Source organism: Cyrtonyx montezumae, unplaced genomic scaffold, assembly GCF_038088225.1.
Source record: "Cyrtonyx montezumae isolate F1298 unplaced genomic scaffold, pur_monq_1.0 scaffold_2, whole genome shotgun sequence".
Classification (NCBI taxonomy): domain Eukaryota; kingdom Metazoa; phylum Chordata; class Aves; order Galliformes; family Odontophoridae; genus Cyrtonyx; species Cyrtonyx montezumae.
Window position 1 is genome coordinate 11,367,203 of NW_027071936.1, and position 18,808 is coordinate 11,386,010.

The 18,808-nt window shown below is 37.7% G+C and overlaps 1 protein-coding gene across 1 annotated transcript in view; it reads left to right on the forward strand.

Annotated features, from left to right (window-relative positions):
* Window positions 1-628: 628 nt before the first annotated feature.
* The window catches only part of EDNRA (endothelin receptor type A), a 29,552-nt gene continuing 11,372 nt past the window's right edge, over window positions 629-18,808 (forward strand). The window contains exons 1-3 of the mRNA XM_065736386.1: window positions 629-812; window positions 3,209-3,692; window positions 13,650-13,777. Of these exons, the coding sequence (XP_065592458.1) occupies window positions 3,291-3,692; window positions 13,650-13,777 (530 nt within the window). The 5' untranslated portion in view covers window positions 629-812; window positions 3,209-3,290. The remainder of the gene's footprint in view (window positions 813-3,208; window positions 3,693-13,649; window positions 13,778-18,808) is intronic.

Consider the following 18,808-nt stretch of genomic DNA (forward strand, 5'->3'; position numbering starts at 1 on the left):
TCCCCAATTTTTGGCAGAAGATTTTTGTACTGCTACCTTGTCAGAAGAGCAATGTTAGGAAGCACACGAATGCCAGAAAAACCTACAATTATACTGTCTTGGTAAATGCGGTTTTGGTCCTGAAAAATGTAAGTTATTAACAAGATACGTGCTGGATGGATCACTGAAAATTTAATCTAAGAGAACTCTATAGATCCAGAGATCCTGAAACTCCTCCACATCCAGTTTTACTGATTGCCTTGCAAAGCTAATCCTGACCAAGTCAGGGAAAAAAAAAAAAAGCAAACAAAAGCTACGCATTTAATCATATTCTTTTTCCCCAGTCTGGTTGTGGCTCCTAAGTAGTCTGATTCAAGCAGACACACAACCTTTGCATGAACCCAGCGTGCTATTAGGAGGCAGCACAGGAATGGATGGATTCCCAAAGGCTGTTGCTTAAATGAGACCACTCAAGAAGTTTACCTCCGTTTCAGAGAGGAAACAGTTAAAGAGCTCTGTGTTCCCCTGTGCCCGGGAGGCAGCCTTTGTGTTTAACGTTGGCAGGGGCTCGGTTCGGGCTGCAGGCTTGTTTTAATTGGGGGAGGGGGTAGAACGGCGAGGACGCTCAGCCTTCTCCTCCAGCCCATCTTTTCGTTACTGATTCAGCGGAGGAGGAGATTTTTCTATCCCACCCAGCGGCAGGCGGGAGGATCCCGCCGAGGCTATCCCAGGAAAAGCTCTCGGAGGAAATCGCGGCAGCCGTATCATGAACGCGGGGCCGGGGCCGGCCGCACCGCTGGGCTGAGTGCGCGGCGGCCGCCGCAGCACGCCAGGTAACGGCGGGGGCGAGGATGGATCCGTACGGGTGCGAGTGGAGGGAGAACCTTTTGTGTTAGCGGCAGAACCGCGAGGCAGGCATCCCGGCAGCGAGGAGCGGGTGGGAGGCAACACAGAGACGCTCGGCTTTGCCGGCGCTGCTTCTTTCGCAGCTTTGGTGCTGCGGTTTGCGAGATCCCATTTTCATCTCAGCCGCCTTTGGGGAGGATGAAGCGCTGTTCACGTTTTAGCTCTTCTATAATACCCTTTCGCTTCCAACAGTGCGCTCTACCCACGATTCGCGGCGCGGGGAGCTTCGGGCTTGCTTACCCCAGAGGGGATGTCTCAAACCCCGGACTTGCTAACTGAGCACTGGGACAGCACATGCACGTGGCCTGCAGGTCTGCCCCACTGCCTGCGCAGATGAAGAGTAGAAAACACCGCTAAAAGTTATTAAGTGTACTGATAAGTTACCTACACGAGGCAGGTCGCATATTCTTATTTTACACTGTAATAATATAGACTCCACGGATTTGTTATGGATTCACAGGAAAAAATCGTTAGAAATGAATACAAATTTAACTTGCTTCTTATGGGAAAGTTTCTTCTGAGAGAGGGAAGAGACGGCAACTGGCAATTTTGTTCCTAGCCTTCTCATGCTGCCTGCGTGATTACCATGCTACCACTGCGTTCATACGGCACATGTATACTAAGCTTTCACAGGAAAGCATTATGAAATGAGGAGAAAACTAACATAAACGACTAACTAAAGCAGAGTCTGGTGGAGCCGCAGTCATCATAAATGTTCCAAGGAAAAATATTTGCCTGAAAAGAGTTGCAATAAAGAAGTTGCCTGCTATTTCTGGTATGATTTAGAATCCTAAAGCACTTCCATGCTGCCTACTGTTGCTGACTGCCCTGCAATACCACCAGAACAGGAGTTAACTGAGGAGGACTTGCTGTTCAGCGTACAGTTTTGAGAAGCAAGTGTACTCACAGTTGGTCAGCTGGCCACCTCAGGTCCACCAAGACAGGAGACTCAGTTTGGATCGCTGGTCTACGAGGGATAGCACTCTACATATCAGACAAAAATACCCATTAGCTTTACATATGCTGTGTACAGCTATGTACACACATTTACAGATCACACAATAAATATTTGCACTGTGCCTCTGTCCTGAGCTCCTATCAGTAAATTGTCTGCAACACTTTTTTGTTGCAATTTGTGTTCGGTTTTCTTTTTTCTTTTTTGTCGTTATAAACTGCATTAACAGCCCCACAGGGAATTAAATTAGGATTAATTTATTTAAAGGACTCTCCTAAATCCCTCATGTGAGTCCCTAGAAATCAGCAAGTTTTAAATCCCTGACTTTCTACTCTTCTTCTGGCAACACTGTAGCATTTTGCCGTGGTCTGCAGACACAAGCCACCTAAAGAAACTTCATCCTAAATTAGACTGAGATTTCAAGGAAATGGATTTCAGAGTGTCTTCCTTGGCTCGCACCTCTAGGAGGTTTCACATGAGGTGTTATCTGTCCCCTGTAGCAGCAGCCAACAGCTCTGGAGATACACACAGGCAGTTATGCCAGGACAGAATGCTAAGATGCTTGCTTTTCTATCTGGAAATGTCATGGCTTATCACTTAAAACACTAAACCAAGTATTTTTTATCTTTGGAAAGGCATATTTTTTTATAATTAACTTAACCCTGGATAAGGACTGCAACATGAGATACAATGACATTATTCAGGAACCAAAGACTTTATCGCAATAAATTGCCATGTAGTTTTAAGGGCTTTTCCTGGTCAAATGTCCTGAGACTATGCAAGTCTTCCTCCTAATATCTTTGGACATCGGATCAAGTCCAAAATTGGATTTGAAATATATGTATTTTCAGTCTTCCGCTGAAATTTGGGTAGTTATAAAGTCAGAAAAAAAATAACAAAGCCTAATTATTGCAAAATATAAAAAATACTAAAAAAAATGACAAATACAGTGCCTAATATTAATGCTTAATTGGTACCTTTTTAACAGAAAAAATAATATTTCAGTTTGGTTAAAAAAAAATCATACAACAGTCTCCGAAGCCTCCCTTTACTGGTATTCTTTTCTTGTGAGACTATATAATAAAACAGAGCTTCTCCCACCCTATTTTATCCTTTCAGATACAAATTTTGTCTCCAACTCAAAGGACTCCACAGGATCTCATCTGTCTTTGTGTCTCGTTAGAGAATTAATGAATGGGGGCAATCTAGTTATCAGAGTAGCACAACGATGATGAACAGGTGTTTATGTACATGTGCTATAGAAAGCACACTAATGCTCTTCATTCTAAGCGAGAAATAGGCTGTGTTACCCTACTTGGTGCATTGATGTGTGCTTTTTTTTTTTAATTGTTTTTTTTTTCTCTGTAGGTGAAAAAGCAATAAGCATTTCACTGAGATACTGGGGAAAAAAAAACCTGTCTTGCTGACTTGGCTCATTTGGGACTTCACGATGGAAGCCTTGTATTTAAGAGTTTCTTTGCTGCTGCTGCTTTTGGGATTTGTCCTCAGTGACAGCTCTGACAGATACATTACCAACCGGAGTGACGCGGAAAACAACCCTCCCACTTTCTCAGGGATTGAATCCAGCTTACTCCCCACCACTAGACGGCCCCTGGTATCCAACCAAACTGTCAAATGCTCCCAGCAGACTAAGATTGCTGAAACTTTTAAATACATTAACACAGTGGTATCTTGTGCTATTTTCATCGTTGGAATGGTTGGGAATGCAACTCTGCTGAGGATCATTTACCAGAACAAGTGTATGAGGAATGGCCCGAATGCACTGATAGCCAGTCTGGCACTAGGAGACCTTATCTATATTGTCATTGATATTCCTATCATTGTGTACAAGGTAGGATGCAACAACAATACCTTTTAACTGCAGTTTCCTTACAAGTACACTAGTTTTCTGTGGTTACTTCTCTGTCTAAATAATGCTCCTTTGTCGATGAATAGTTCACTTAAGAAAAAACCTAACTCAGTTTTGTTCTACAATGAAGTTCTTGCTCTCAGTTCTAACCTCTTATTTTAAAGACATAGCTCTTAACTGAACTGTGATATATCAAGTGGCTCTTGCTTTATTCTAACTATAGCTAACAAAACAAATTGTGAGAGTAACTTCTTGTAAACTGTCCTCCTACTTTATGGACATAAAATTTAAGAGTAGTTGCTATTTTAGGAATATTCTATCCTATATATTTTTACAGAAAATACTCTGTGATCAGCAAGATTCATGTTATGACTGCAGAGAGACACTATGTCAGTTACACTGTGAATTAAGGTGTTAATTAAACACCCACAAAAAACAGATTCCCAAAGTTATTCCAGGGCTAGAAAGGCTAATTAAACCACAGAACCTTTCTGAAGAATCAGATTTCATCTCTTTTTCTCAAAGCATAAGAAGGGTCTTCAGAAATTCTGCCCCAGTTGTTCTGTCTCATTTTTATTTTTTATTCTACTCAAACAAGGCCATACGGTAGTGCTTTTCCTAATGCAATCTATGTTTACTGATATAACTTGCATGGAAAAACTTCTCCAAGAGAGTGGCCAGGCACTGGAACAGGCTGCCCAAGGAGGTGGTTAAATCATTGTCCCTGGAAGTGTTCAAGAGACATGTAGATGTGGCACTAAGGAATGTGGTTTAGCAGGCAATAAACTTCTATCTGTATCCTTATGGATTATACAAATCCACAGCTGACGAGACATCAGTAAAAACTTCAGGCATTTCCAACAGTAAATAGCATAACGAAAAAGACCATTCCTCACATTTTGACCCTTAAAGATTGAAGAGACTTAACTTTTAGGTACATAAACGTTAAACAAAGCAAATTAATGCATAAATTTAGAGTAAGTTCAATGGTTTTCAATTGGATTTTTAAATTAAAAATAAAACAGCAAAAAAGTGAACTGAAGAAAAAAGTATATTACATCTAATTGACAGTAACTCGACCTGCGCTGTACCACAGGTGTGGATACAGCAAGATCATAACAGCTTGAAATCATTAATCAATTAAAAATACACATGTGCATACATTTCATTTATATAGAGGCATATAATCTACAGTAACATGCACTACCTGATTCTGATCTTACAGTAGGATAAATTAAAGATAAATCTTTAAACATTGCTTAGTTTTAACATAATATCAATTTGAAAACAGGAAAAGGACTGCTAATCACATGAGGAACATGATTTAATTGAAATGTTACTTTCCATTTTCCAGTATCCCATCTGGAAAATACAATTTAATAATAAGACAGCAGAAGAAAATATTTTACATAATCAAGTTTATGATTAATTTCTGCTTGACTTGAGATCTCCCTTTGTCATCCACAGCTATGTGATGCTTAATGAGACATGAGATTGGGGCTCTGCATATTTTCATAAATTCAGTTTAGTAATGTGAATAACCTGGACTACATCTCCCACTATGCACTGCTGTCTTCGTAGGTATTTGCTAGGGTGCTGTCCTTTCTCTGGAATGTTTGATAAGAAAACTTAAGAAAAATACAGCAAGTGTTTTTCTCAAGCTAAGTTTGGGAAAGAATGGGTATTCTTGAGACAAAAATATTTTCTAAACTTTCAAGAGCCCTGCTGTACCTTCTCACTGAAAGGGAACTGGGAATCTGGAATTAATTTTGCCTTCCAGAACTGCCTTTTGAAAATTCACAAGGATTTTAGTTAAAAGCAACAAACTATATATTTTTTACTGCTTTTATTATTCTGAAATACATCCTTACAGTTCATGTTCTGTAAATTCCCTGGCCTTGGTATAATTTGTATGATGAACTGTGGTTTTGAACATGACCATAGACTATATCAAAGTATCTTTCTGGATCACAGAGAAGTATTTGATAATTGAAGGCTGCGAATGAAACTGCAGACCCCTGACATCAACGTATATCAACTCTTATATGCTACAATTCAGAATTAAAATCATGATGACAAGCATAAATCTAGCTTTTAGTAGTCTTCTGAGTGCTTGACCCTCCAAAATTATTTACTTCAAAATTATCACACGCAGCCACATTTCTGTATAAAGTTAGCTGCATACATTCTGAAACATGGATATCCTGTAGCACTTATAGTGAGCACTATTACTTCTGCTAATTAAAAAATAATTAAGTTACTATTTACAGGACACTTTTCAAATTACCCATTCAAGAATATGCCTACCTGCATTAAAAGTTAATTTTAAATTCTATTAGATGTTATTCCTGTTTGTATCTCAAGAGATCCCAAAATCTGTGGCACCACTTAATTTCCCTTGTTGAGTGACAATATAAAGGATGGCTACTGAAAGTATTATAACCATCTGAAGGTGGCAGTGACAGTCAGTGAAAAAAGAAAAAAATAGTTTTAAAGCTTATTTTACATAATTAGTTCTAAACTTTATTTTAAAAAATCTTAGAGCTGCAGAGTCAGCCTCATGTTGAATCGTAAGTTCATACCCTAAACAAATATTCTATGTAAATAAATGGTGTCATACACTTAAAACCTTATAAGTCTGATATTCGTTTTGAGGAGGACAAAAATAACTTCAAATTTGGAATCAGAGTAAAGGAAGCATTCATCTGCGTGTTAAAGTAACCAACCTTACAGTATTAAGGTTATAGCCACGTTCTACAGTGCAAAAGCTTCTAAGACACTGTAATTACAATGTCACATCAGAAATAAGTACAATTACTTTCCTAAATCGTAAGGAAGCTTCAATTATTCTGAAAAAATATTCAGAAAAGAAGTAGTTAATTTTACTGATATTCAGATGAATTTCACAGATCATTAAAACAAAACAGTTAACAAGTAAGAGTAATTGAAAACTTAAGGTCCCAGAAGGAACGAGTCCATGATTCTGTTGTGCATTTGCAGGATTAACAACGATGTGACATTAAAAGAAAAAAAAATATATGTATATATATAATTGTAATAATCTGACATCAATTATATATATATATATATATAATTGATGTCAGATACAGATAGGGTCATAGATTTCTGACATTTTTATCCTTCCTTTACTGTACGGTAGACTCAAGAATTCCCACTTACTTTCTCCAATTACTGTAATTATATGATGGGTTCCCCTTAGCAATTTGCTAAATGGATTGAGATGTTAGTAATATTCACTAGCCTCCTTTGAAGTTATTCTGAATATATTAAAGTCCCATCAGGCTTAATTACCTCTAGTATATTCACTTACAGGATCAAACCAATATTAAAACTTGTAACAAATGAGTTTTTACTAGAAGGATGCCCATTATAAATCCAACCTCAATGGACTGAACCACTCATTCTAACACAGTTTCATTTTCCATTACACTTATGGCACTTGGGCCCAAAAAGTTTCCTCTTAATACAAAACGAACTAATCTCAGATATTCATGATATCAAACCATGAAGCCTTCAAATCAGTGGGAATTAGTTCTTTTCAGTGAAAAAAAGAAAAAATGACTGGGAATAATAAAGTTTCGTGGTGCTGTAGCAGTAAGATTAAAGCACTGAAGAAAAAGGAGGTGCAAAAGCTTCTAAGACATACCTCCTTTTCCAGAATCAGGTGACACAGCAGATCCCTGAAAGCTGCTGCTTTACTCACATTATCCATCACTGCCACACACACACATTTGCAGAAAATATGTTTAGACTTCTTGTATGGCAGTTTACTTAGGGGATTACTTTCTGTGATGAAACTAGCCAGTTTTCTAAGGCTATATACAGACAGGAAGAGCAGAACATTCATCCATAGCATCACCATCATCTTGGTTGTACTAGAGCTTTGGAAAGCCCTTACAGCTGCTGCTGCTATCATGGGCTGAAGTTTAGGAGGAACTGTTGTTCTTGCTGCTGCTTCTCCCCACCGAAAAAAATCTGTTTCAGAAGCAGCAGAGAAAAAGTTTCCTGAGCTCATGGTTCTAGAAACACTCTAGGTTTCATCCAGAAACACTCAAAGCTCCCACCTTTGGAATAACAAAGTTCACCATTAAGGGTGCTACTGAGAAGCCTTGAGCTCCCTCCGCTTCCATTATCATGCCAAAAAAAAAAAAAAAAGCCTTTAAATGAATCCTATTTACTGAAGAAGGAACTACATCACATGTCTGTTCATTTCATCACCCTAAGTCTTATTCTTAATTCCTTAAGTCATCATCTTATAAAGAATCAACCAACCAAGCCACTTTTTAAACTATTTCATTTTTACAAACTTTTCCTTAATTATTTTACCAGTACAATATAAAAGACATCTACCCAGTAAAAAAAAGCACGAGTGCCCACTGGTCAAACAGCTCATTGCAATAGTGCTTTCCTTAACAAACTATTCTTATTTTCTTATTGATGCTTATGTTTACTTCAGTTACAATGGCTTCTTAATCTGAGTGACTGACCTAGAACATTATAAAGTTAAATGTAAAAGTTAGCTGTCAGGAAGCAAGCAATTTCGGCCATTTTATCTCCTGTAAAAGAAGACTTAGCTGAGGCATTTTTAGTCATGGGCACTTTCCAAAATCAGAGAAAAATGCAGAAGCATTAGACTCATCTCTTCTAGATCACAAGTTATTTGGCTTTACAGATCGCTTTCACTGACAGAATATTATACACAAACAAGGCTGATAACCAAGCACAGCAGGAAGGATTCTGTATACTAATCGAGCAAGTGACGTCCAAAGTAGTCCTAGTTTTGTGCCAAAGTAGCATAAGGACAAGCCCACAGCACACGTGACATCTAAACAGAAAAGAAATCCCCCTATAAAAGCAAAATTTGTCCCACGTGCAGCATGTTTCTCTCAAGTAAGTAAGAACACCAGTAGGAAATCCTCAGGTCACCCTCTTGACTGCCTTTCAGATTTTGCTATATATTTGTCAGTGATTCTGAAAAGCAACTTACTGGTAGCCCAGCATGACACAGAAATAGGAACTACCAACTTAGAAAATGACCTATGAATTGAGTGCGTTTTGTATCATCCACAGCAACTGTACATAAAAGAAATCTAGAGATAGAAAATGAATTGACTGCTGCATTCTGAAGGCACAATCACCCTAAACTGAAAAGGGAACAAGTAAAAGTAGACCAAGAACCTGTTCACTTGAACACAGCAGAGAGAATAATAAAAGCAGGGACTGCCCAGGAATTGAAGATTTTTTTTTCAGCAAATTACTATGCACGTAAGCACATCTTGCAGTTCATTCCCTTGAAGAAGAGGAGCACAGTTGCAAAAACAGTCTACCTAAAAAGATGGGAAATTAACCATCACCACAAAATAATTAGGAAAAAAACCCACAAATCCTACTCTGTAAGCAGCAAAAATACCACAGGGGAGATGTCTGAAGTTTTCTGGAATGCTTTTTCTGCTCCTAAGTAGATTTTTGCAATAAATATAAAGATCTTAAAGAGAGCACAGAACTTAGGATTCGTGGTTTTCACCTGTTAATTGAGACAGAAAAACAAGGTGTTGTTTTTTTTTTTTAGGATCTCTTCAAGCATAATCTATTTTCTCCTTTGTAAAATCCAGGCATATTAGGAAAGGAATGTATAAGTAAGAGAAAATATATAAGTGAGAACAAAGCAGCAGAACAAGCTGTAATAGGGCAATAGAGAAAAACATCATCTAAGTTACTCCTGCATCCCTACAAAACCTTTCTTTGAGAAGGAACAAACAGTCCACCTCGTATTCCCTAGAAATATAGAAAGAAGATAGCTGTTGGCTACAGCAAAATTAAGAATATATTTCCTGCAAAGAACTGCTGAAGAGGTGCAGTGTGTCCTTATAATTTTAGGTGTAAGCAAAATACTAAGTGATCCCAAAGTCAGGAGAAACCTGAATTATTGTGTCGCCTTGATGTGCTCAGTGTTAGCCTTGTGTCGTATACTACCAAGGTTTGTCCTGTTTGCTGCTTTCCTCTATTTTTCCTTACTCAATGCCCTTCCAAAATGGAGGCCTTTCACTCCAGCAGTGGGAAGAAGAGGAATACTTAGAGATAGGCAGTATTCTCTCTCCTTCACCCTTACAGCTCTCCTCACCTGCAAAGTTGTGGAGCAGAGCTGCGGCATGTACCAGGAGTGTGCAAGCATTATTGAGCCCTAAGAAAGGGATGAGCACTGTCCTGCAACACAATTCTCTTTAGTGTACAGGGTTTGTAGGAAGAAGAGAAAGACTTGAAACTTCACAGCACAAGAATTCATAGTTTCACAGGGATAGAAGGTGTCCTGGCTGAGTCACTGAATCAAAATATCAATATCAAAATAAGGAGAACACTTCTTTCTAATCAATGAGTCTCGCACATTGGAGACAAGGACACCTCAGTCAGAATTACCATCTTTCATCACTTAATGCAGTTAAGTCAGTATTCTCTTTAACTCTTTGTGTTCTGTCAGATTCCACCTGAGCTACACCTGAAGCAGCAGGCACAATATTTGGCCCATGCCTTGGAAGAGACATATATAAATATAGATGACAATTTGAGACAGAGCCACACTAGCACAGCTCAACATTTCATACAGGAAACATGACAAAATCTCATGTGATGTGGCACATTTCCTTTTGCGTTATGTAGCAAGGAAAGGAAATCACCCAGGAATACACTAATTTTATAACTCCTACTCCACTGTTAGAAGATGATGGCAACTCATACAACTAGAAGTTACATAAACAACCATAAATCTGCTTTCTGAGCCCTGTATCCATCACTGCAAAAGCTGAGCAAAAGTTGGGGAATAAAAAATATATTTGTATTTGTACAGCTGAAGACAGAGCAGAAACTTGACTGCCAGAGTTGTGCCACCAGAATCTTTGAGCACCTACAGCTCACGGAATACAGGAGGGTATTCAATATGGGGGCAAGAAGTTTCTGGGAAAACAGATCTTGCATATCTGTACAGCAACGATGCCAAGCAGATAAAGGAAGAAGATTCTAGATTGTAGAGCAGGAACAGGCAGGAATAATAAAACCTTCGCTTTTATCTTCAATGCCATGAGGCAGAGAGAGAGGACATCCTAAAACACAGTTGTTGAACCAAAGCAGGTTTTAAATAGTCTTTTCACACCCAGCACCCAACCCAGTCCATCTATTTTGGGCTGAGTTTCAGGGTCATCAACTGCCTTTAAACACACAGTATCAGCCTAGAATTAGATAAACACTGGATGCATATGAACATGTACTGATAAACGCTCGTGTGGTTAGATTATAACATTCTCTCTTTTAAACTATATATAAATTGCTTGGGACGCACAGAGGGACTTGATCTGTGTGTTGTACATCATCTAGCATGCTAATGGGGTTAGAAAATAGCTATGGCAGTAGAATAAAATCAGCTGAGTGACATTTAAAGATCACTGCAAAGGAATGTTCTCAGCACTGCTGTCTTGTTTGTTTCACGCTGCAGCGCTGGGGCAGAGAGGCCATATAAAGGAGTAGAAAAGAAGGGATACTCAACAAAGCTGCAGTTTCCTGATCTGAGGGATTTATGTTATTTTACTTTTTTAATATTGTGGAACCATGAAATTTCTGTTTCTGACTTCAGTTTAAAAATAAGCCATTGACTACACTCTTTTCTCATACATGAACGGCTCCACTGTTGAACCTTATTAAATACTTTAGGGCTGCAAATACACAAGGGGGAAAGTGCATTTCCTTTGCTGTATTATTTTGAGACCTCTGAGATTTTCTGAGTGGAACTGCAAAAGCAGAATCCATTGGACTGAATCACGGCGAACTAAGAGTTAGGAATTAGGATAGTTAGGACGAGTTAGGATACAATCAGCCCAATTCCCGCCATCGTTACAGTTTGAGAGAAAGTGTAATCTGCTAGAATTTTATCTCCATTTTGTTCGGATATTTAAAACATGCAAAAGCACTGGAAGAGCATAGCAAGCAGTCCCACTGCTTTACCTGTATCTGAGAAAATGATGACTAATTCAATTAAATTTCTGGGCCCATTTTTTTTGTTCAAAACAAACATGTTGTTTCCCTCCGAAGTTTCTACATTCTGCTAGAGTAGAAGAGAGGGCAAGGGACTTGCATCAGTGCAAAATTAGAAAACCACTGGCTAAAAATATCTACAGAAGAAAAAAAGCTGGCACCTGAACCAAAGGGAAGTCATCAAAGCATAGCTGATGTGGAGCGATATTGGAGGATAAGCACAGAAACGATTGCAAAGTTAATCTTAAAAAATAATCAAGATACTTGATCCTGATCCTAGAGATTTTGATTAAAACCAACTTGAAAAGAATGTCTAACGATTTGGTACTGACAGTACTTTAATTACTTGGAAAAGAGTAAGAAACAAAAGGAATAAAATACTTTTCATCTTAAAAACTGAGAGCTTCCTGGGGTTCAGGAAAGATGTGTACATGCTGAAACTGTGATAAAGCTTCCCTGTGAGGAGTCATAACTAAGTGGACCTTTTTCAAGTACAACACTTTTCTTTTTGAAGATATTATTTGCTTTGTAGTACCGGTTTCACGGTCAGTACAAAGTGCTTGTTCACTTCTAGGGCTGAGGATATGCCACAGACAATCAGTGCACACAAGCAAGGGACTGTTTTTCTGTTGTCACTTAAGTGTGATTTATAACGATAAATCAGTTTTGGGGCTCTATTTAACAGTTGATAAAACTGATAAATGTCTGCTATGACCTCTTTTTTTTGGCAGTGCCACTTAGTTTTCATTCAGTGATGCCAAAAACTACTCAGATTTTAAACAAACCCAGATACCATACAATTACTAACTGTTGAGAAACTGAAGCTCAAATTCCATTTGACTACAATTGTTTGGAGAAGCACTTGGGATTCAATCTGGTCTTCCCTTCTCTAACAGTTTTTCTGCAACCCCTGAAATAAACCAAAGACTCATGCAAGATTTTCTGTCAAAAAGCACAACTATGCCCTGAAAGCATTTGTTCTATTGTTGCCAATCCATCCAGAAGATAATTCTGCTAGAGCTCTCAATGTATTTTAGTCTATACAGATAAAAACAGTTCAACAGCTTGTAGGCATAATCTCATTACATTCATTACCAAGGGTACTGACAGTAGTGAAATCTTTAATTCTGCTGATCCATTAACTAACCTCTGGTACAAAAAGGATTTGCTTTCAGTAAGTATGATTCTCCTAAACTGGAATACCATCACAATGATGGTCCCTTTCTGTTTGCAGTGGTACTGACATCAAACAAGATTCTCAGCTCTCCTTGAAGAAGGAGAGTTCTCAGTAAGCAAGAAAAAAAAATACTGATCTAGGTGATCCCAGTCACCCATTCATACCTTTCCAAACGGGTGCCTTTCTGTTGCCACATGGATGCCAGTCCTTTAGAACATAATATGGAACTAATTGTCTATGTACACTATTTTCTCCACATGCAGTTAAGAAACTGGCAGAGAATACTGACATTACTTACACAGCAGTACATTCACAATGACAAGAATCTACTTGCATGCAAGCACGGGAATTTAGCTCTGAGGTATTTTATTATGAACTACAAATTAAGCTTTGAATGCTTGGTTCTGGGACATGGTAATCGCAACCATTTATGATGGAGTTGACTTAGGCTTTCACTGTTAAGTACTAGTGGATGAAGCACATCAACGAAAGATCTTTCAACAAGACAAGCGTTGAAGGTCAATGCTTAAGCTTAAATTTTCACCCTCTATGCTTCAACAGCAGCAGTTCCTTCCCAGACTCAATCAGTACTAAAGCTACTTTTGAGGTAGGAAAAACTCAATATTATAATGATTATGTTTAAGACAAGAAAGAATTACATTTGTAACATACTTGCTAAGCTATTGTTCAAATATTCTGATTATTTTTTATCTTTTCTTTAGCTCCTGGCTCAGAAGTGGCCTTTTGGAGATTCTGAATTTGGGCAGTTTCTTTGCAAATTCCTCCCCTTTATACAGAAGGCATCAGTGGGAATCACAGTCCTTAATCTCTGTGCACTTAGTGTGGACAGGTATGGTATATTTCACACTTTGGACAGACACAGACACTGTTCTTTCCCTTGTAGTTTTCCTATAGCTGGAAGTACTCCGCACACTCTCAGTATATTTGACTATAGCCTACATACATTTTTATAATCCTGTCTATAAAAGAACACCTCACCTGTAGATTTGAGTCAGTATTCAGTCTTCTCTGTTTCCATATGACATGCTGTTTAATATTTGAATGGAATCAATCTTTAGTCTTCCAAATAATTTTTTCACCTCATTAGCTCTATACTACAATTACAATGTTTATTTTTATAATTCATAAGACCAATTGAATTTATTGAAAAATGTCAGAAATCTAGTTTCATAGATTCAGGTTTGTAGTTGGAAAATTAATGCTTCATCTAGAAGTATCATCCAAGAAGAAACATAAAAACTATGGGAGGACAAACTGCTAATTATTACTTCATGCTTTTTTATGCATACATATTCAGTAATAGCAGGAGAATTCACTCCTATTAAATTTCTTCATTTTTATAGATCTTGAGTTAACTTCGTAAAGACCTAGTCCAAGTTATAGCAATTCTGAAACACTAATAAATCAAATCCATTGTGTGTCCTAATACAGTGGTGCAAAGATAAATGAATCCTGAAAAATATTAGTTTGATTTCATATGAAGACTTGATGTACAAGGTTTGCAGTGAACGAGAACTTAGTAGTATCTGTACCCAAAATACAGTTCCAAAATGATTAAATGAGCTCATTAGCTCAAGTAAACACCCTATTTCTTTAATAACTCTGAAAACCGTAAAGAGAATGTTACTTTTCTATGTCTGCCCAGTGTAAAATGCAATGCGAAAAACTACTCTAGATCAAATACATATGAAACAAAGTTTGCTCACAGAATGCTAACCAATGTAGTTTCATTAGATATAGTCCTGACTACATATACTTTTAAGAGTTGGAAGTAGCTCAGCTGAAGCTATCTTCTTACATAGGAATGCATTTTTATAAGCCATCTTCCCCTAATCCTTATAAGAACCAAATGCTATTCCTATTTGAGTATAACATAATGTAAACAATCAGACCCAGACTGCTTTACTTCCTCCTATAGATTACATGCTTCACCAAGGACATACTCTTTATCAGCTGGTACTACTGAAATAGATATTAACAGAAAATGAATGGTAGGAAGCAGATACATACAGCTAATGTCTTCTAGTGGCTAACACAAATAGAATCTGGGTTAAACAGACATTAAAGAAGGACCTGAAAGCAAATTAAGCAAATTACGACAGGCACTGAAGTGTCAGGCATAGTCACAACACAGAATTCTACATCAGCTAGTGTATACCTTTTAATAAAGAGAATGAATGTATATGCACTTGCAAGCTGTCACAGCGGGACTGTTCCCGGTCTGTGGGTTAGTTCATTCCATTGCTGCTCCTTTTCCATAGAAAACCCCCTGAAAGTGGTGTCACTTACAGCTAGCTTGATTGCCTATATATGGGTTTGCACTCTGCAGTATAGAATTAGATGGAGTCAATTGCTGTAATGAATTCAGAGCTCCATAGCTATGATAACTGTTGACTCCCTAACTCTCATTTGCAGACCACAGCCTTGATTTAGAACAAGATGCTTGTTTTTTCCTAAAAGGACTGGTCCCCTTGTTAACTGCATGCTATTGTGAAATGCCACTCATTAATAGTTCCCCCTTGCACAGAATGGCTTGTCCTGACAGTGTGCTTAAGTTAACTGTATATTCCCAAGGGGAACAATGCCCTTTTACACACGGTCTCAAGAGGCTGACAGAAAACACCAGAAGAGCCATCATCCTTCAGAGGAAGCTCACATTATTTCAGATGCCTCTCAGGCATTTTTGAACTCTGGCTCACTATGATGATCGTGATGATAGTTTGACTTTTTCTAAACAGTCCCTGAGGGTGACAAGGAGAAAGGATATTTACCTTCGCTAACTTTTACTTTTGCTTACACCTTTGATATAACAGTTTCGATGAGAAGACGGTTTTAAGACTGAGGATATGGATAAATCATATCATAAATAGATGCTCTTGATGCTTTTGCATAGAAAACTCATAGGACACTCAGCTTAGCTGCTTTCATCCGGATCAAATTCCAGTGAGTGCATCAGACAATCAAGGTTACAACATCAAAGCAAAGCAGTATAAGTTATAATCTAAAAACTTTTAAAATAATAATATCAATGCATCAACAACTCCTAATATTAATTTATTTTTAATTATTAACTCATACTGCAGTCAACACACAGTGAGCTTTCTTTAGAATGAGCTGCTACTGTCATCTCTCAGAGCTCAGAGGAATAGATTGGCATCAGTAACAGCCTAGAATGCTAACCATGAGGTTAATCTCTTCTCAGGTACTTGATCAAGTATTGAATGACTTATCTATTGTTTTTTTTTTTTTTTTTTTCTGGCCTGGTACTCCTTGCAGAGCTGAAATATATTGTACCTGTGGGCAATTAGAAAAACTAACTATGGAACAGGGAAACAAAGCCACTTACTCCATAAAACAGCAGGCTTGAGGAACAACAGGCCACAGAAGAGTAACAGACAGTGATTTAATTCTCATACGCCCCTTGCTTTCGTTTCAAAAGACCCACAGTGCAATTTTTTTCCTTTTTAAATTGTGATTAGACACAACTATGGTAAAAAAAAACTTCCAAAATGTTCCCAAAATCAAATCAAGGTCACAGCAAAAAACATAAGCTTACAGTGTTAACAATGCAAATACTGAAAGGTTAATTAGAGTTCAGGAATTTTTCTTTATCAGTGTACAATGAAATCATGGATGGAGTGTAAAAAAAAATGAACCATCAGAAGTTATTCAGAGACCTTACAGACCTCAACGTGTTGCTTCTCAGAAATAACACTGAAGAAGCCTCTTCAATATTATATCCAAGTTCTGAAACATAGATGATGTTCCAGTTACCCATGTCTTTACCTTTGCAAAGAAAGATACAATGCAAGCCTCCTAATCAAAGTTTCAGCCAGACATACCAAATTAAAATAAGTTATATGCGACAGAATTAACTACAAGAAGAAATGACCAAGGGAAGGTGAAGGTGTGCTGCTTCTAATTTTCTCAGATCACAAGACACCCTTCTGAAAGACGTGCTTAAAACAAGGTACTTAATTTTTGGTATAGACGCTTTCTGATGCAATATTCCCTTGTCCTTAAATACTGTGCATCTTTGAATACAAGTAGCAGGGTAGCCTGCAGGATCCATGAAAAGCAAGTTAGAATAAATAGGTAACAATAAGATAAAAGAGAAGAGAGGAAACAGAGTGGAGAGAGCAACTGAAGGGCACAATAGACTGATGTTGATCGCACATGAGTGAGCAGTAGAAAACAAAACCAAAAAAAAAAAAGAAGCCACATAATAAACATGGAAAGGGAGATGACCTGGAAAAGAGTTGAACGCTTTACACAAGGTTGGAAAGCAAAAGGAAACGAACAGAAAAGATAAAACACAAACAGATTTTTAGATTGAGAGATTAAATTTATTTCAGGTCCCTGGCAGACATTCTGTATTATTTTAAACATGAGGGAAATAAACCCTGCAGTATTTTCCCATTCCTAATTATGGGATCTTTGTGCCTAGATAAAGATTAAGCAAATAATAAAACTTAAAGAACACCCACTTTAAACATTTTACTACTGCTGTTTTTCAAAACGCTCCTACAGCAATGAGCAGAGACCAAGTAATTGCAGGCAAATACATATTCAGAAAATGTTGATCTAATTAGCAAGCTTCTTATCCTTTTGCTGAAACCATTCATAACATTTTTCAACCAGTAATTCCAACATCATTCAAAGGCGATGGGATTTCACCACGCACTTGTGCAGCTCACTGAACTGATTGCAACGCTGCCAAACAAACTTCAGATTTGCTGCTATATTTCCAGAGTTCACTCAGTACAAGCCCTGAGTATTTCTGTGAAAACTTTAATTACTAAATGGAATGTTCTTAGAAATTTGAGATTTGGTAAACTGAAATATAAAAAGATCAATAATTAATTCAATCTGTATTTTAATATGAGTATGTTCAAATATATGATGATAGGAATTAATTTCTCAGTTATTCCAGCATATTTTGTTTCAATACTCTCAGAATACATTTTCCACAAGCCTCATCCATGTGAGTAAACTTCTGCTTCCCTCCTTCCCAAGATCTTTTAAGAGATAAGAATGCATTTAGAGGTTTTCATATTTAATTTGCAAATCCACCATACATTAGTTTGCTTTGGTACGCTCAAAATCTTTATAAATACCCTTCAGTTAAAAGGTTGCACTAAGAACCTGTCCCTAGTTGACCTGTGACTGTGCTGTTTATGATATCACTGTAACAGTCAAAGCCAAGGATACTAATATGTTTACTGCAGACATTTCAACATACACTTTCCAGTTACGTTCCATAATAATGTCTTCTGAAAACTCTATGAGGGCCTGATCTTGCATTTCTACATCTTTTTCCTTCTAAGAAAAAGGATACATGGGATTCAATTCATGTGCTCCATGCTGATAATGAGTGCAAATCCAAAAGAAAAAAAGAGGGGTGTGACACATGGACTCAGAAGGAATGCCACGTATGTGAGACTACAGTTCTAAATCTGTGTTTTGGTAGGAGGAGGGGTGCAGTTGACTTGAATAACATATTTTTACTGACATCAGTAGCCTAGGTTCTTTACTCTTCAACAGTTTTATCCCATCAGAAGGTCTTCACTCCTTCCATTTCAGAAATTCAAACTTCAGCCATTCTCAGTACAAGCATCTTAACCCGGCGTTCTCAACTACTCTTTTTCCTTAAACCCTTGTCATTCTTGAGTCCACATAAACACCCTAAATTCCTGCAATCATAAATCAGCTAAATAAAACTAGTTCTCCTAGAAGCCCACGTAGCACTGTGACTGAAAATGAGCAACTGCTGTTAACTCTGTGATAATAAAATACAGTTTAGAAACCGTGACACTGCCAATGACAGAAAGCTCTCCAAAACGCTTTTCAGATTATTACA